Below are 2500 nucleotides of genomic sequence, written 5' to 3'. Positions count from 1 at the left end.
TCAGCATATCTTATTATCTCTATTGTATATTCATAACCATTACTGCTGTCATAATAATAATAATAATAATATTATTATTATTATTATTATTATTATTATTATTATTATTATTATTATTATTATTATTATTATTATTATTATTATTATTATTATTATTATTATTATTATTATAGTAGTAGTAGTTGTTGTTGTTGTAATTTTATTAGTAATATTATAATTATTATAATTATTATTATCATTATCATTGTCATTGTCATTATCATTGTTGTTGCTGTTTTTTTTATTATTACTTTTAAGATTACTATAATTGTCATAATTATTACTACTATTCCTGACATTATCAACATTCTTAATATCATGACTATTATTATTAATATGATTACTCTAGCATTATTATTATTGTTATCTGATCATCATTACAGTTGTCAATCATCATTATCATTAATGAAGTTGCTATTAGCATTATTGTCAAGATAATAACTATCAATATTTTTAATATTATCACCTCCATTTTTTCATCATAATGGCTCAATGCAATACTACAACAGTAAAAGTTAATATATGCATAACAAGATCAAGAATCATCCAACTGTAATAGTGAAAATATGCATAAAAAGATCAAAATCAACCATTATCAACATGATGAATTATCCTTTTCTATCACTTTCACCATGTTTCATAATTGGTTCCTGATAAATTACCATCATTTTATGAGATCAAAAAGACAAGTAAATGTAAAATTGTTATTATACTGTTCCCTGTCCGCTTTTCTGACTGAAACTGATCATCACTGTAACGAAACTTATAATAATAATAGTAGTTTAGTGGGTGACTGATGATAGTGCTGCCTGTGGTGGTGGTCGTGATGGTGATGATAGTAGTGGTGATGGTGGTAATGATGATGGTGATGATAGTAGTGGTGATGGTGGTAATGATGATGGTGATGATAGTAGTGGTGATGGTGGTAATGATGATGGTGATGGAGATGATGGTGGTGGGATGTTGGTGATGGTAGTGATGATGACGATTGATGAAAATGCAAATTCTGAGAGAAATAATGATAAATAACCACTCAGCCTTATAAACATTGCCACTGATTTATTTTGATATTTCTGATAACGTGATTTCTTCACATTTTTCAAGAATTCTTACTTTTCACTTCCACCTAATCTTTGTATACAGAAAACATGCACATCTCCCCCCCCCCCCCTTTCTCACTTTCCATCTGGCGGAACACAAACTGCCACACCCGCTCGTTACACCGCACAGCACTTTGATTTGCACTTATTCAAAATATTGAATTATCAATTAGACTATTTTCAGATTTCGACGAACGTTCTGAAGAACCAATCCGAATCTTCATTTTCACATTGTACTTAAAATAGCAGCAGCTATGTGCTAATAGACCTCTTGCAATTCTAATTTATCAATTGTCGATTTGCGTCATTTTTTATTACCGCAGTGATTTTGACAGCAAGATAGTGTTACATCACATAAAATAATTTTCTTGCCTTTGCTTCTCAGTTTCAGTAATTCATTGAACTTCGCATCTCATCACTATAAACTATGTAATTCAGATATAATATTAGGACCAACTAATACACTCAATATTATATGCCAAGATATATATATAGTTAAATTGAACATCAACTAACGTATGAGTTAAATGACACGCCCAAACAACCCATTTGTAAGTAGCTTGTTTACACTGACAGACAGGCAGACAGATTATAAGATTCAACGACTGAATCTTATAATCGTAAAAGCCGACCTCGATAAAGAAAAGAAGTATCAACGAATGACAGATGATGATGCCAAAGCGTCCCTAAAGCCTGCAGGCCGAGGCGAAGGGCTGTACCCACGTGGGGCCTCCAAAGGAATGCTTACCATTTCGCAACCAAAACAAACCCAGAGTTGTGCTTCGCCTCTCAAGAAAAGTCGAGTTCTCCCGACAAAAACAACGGCTGGGACTTACCATACGTCCGTCCTCCTCTATCTCCGGATGCTCCATCTGGTACACAGGAACGGGGTCTCTGTTTTTTACCCGAATTTTGACTGATTTCAGGGAACCACAAGTAAACTCAAAAGTTAAGGGAAGGACACACACTGACCCACTCGGACCACGGTATACAACTGACGAGATCGAGAGCGCGAGCCCCGACCAGCGAGCGCTGCCAGACGTCACCAAAGAAACCTCCGATATCGCTCACGGAATCTACTCATTACGCTGACATCTTTTGTTGTCTGGGGTAAGTATGCTTAATTCTTTATTGATTATGGTTCTTTATAAAGTATTTGATTAAATGTTTATATCAGATTTCGCAATCATTAAATGTATTTAAAGGCAGATGACAATATAAAGGGAGGTAGAGCACGGGGCAATGAGAGCTTGACAGCCAATGAGTGCACGAGTTTAGCTGGATGACTGAGAATGAAGGCGTGGTTATCACGGTGGGCGGAGTTTGATCCGGCATGATCGACCAATGATAGTAGTTTGATA

The 2500-nt window shown here is 34.6% G+C and overlaps 1 protein-coding gene across 1 annotated transcript in view; it reads right to left on the bottom strand.

Annotated features, from left to right (window-relative positions):
* LOC119595179 overlaps positions 1–2206 on the bottom strand; it is a 123569-nt gene extending 121363 nt beyond the window's left edge. The window contains exon 1 of the mRNA XM_037944347.1: positions 1976–2206. Coding sequence (XP_037800275.1) covers positions 1976–2011 — 36 coding nt within the window. The 5' untranslated portion in view covers positions 2012–2206. The remainder of the gene's footprint in view (positions 1–1975) is intronic.
* Positions 2207–2500: the final 294 nt, after the last annotated feature.

Source organism: Penaeus monodon, chromosome 35 (genome assembly GCF_015228065.2).
Source record: "Penaeus monodon isolate SGIC_2016 chromosome 35, NSTDA_Pmon_1, whole genome shotgun sequence".
NCBI classification, from domain to species: domain Eukaryota; kingdom Metazoa; phylum Arthropoda; class Malacostraca; order Decapoda; family Penaeidae; genus Penaeus; species Penaeus monodon.
This window is presented reverse-complemented; position numbering and strand designations above follow the sequence as displayed.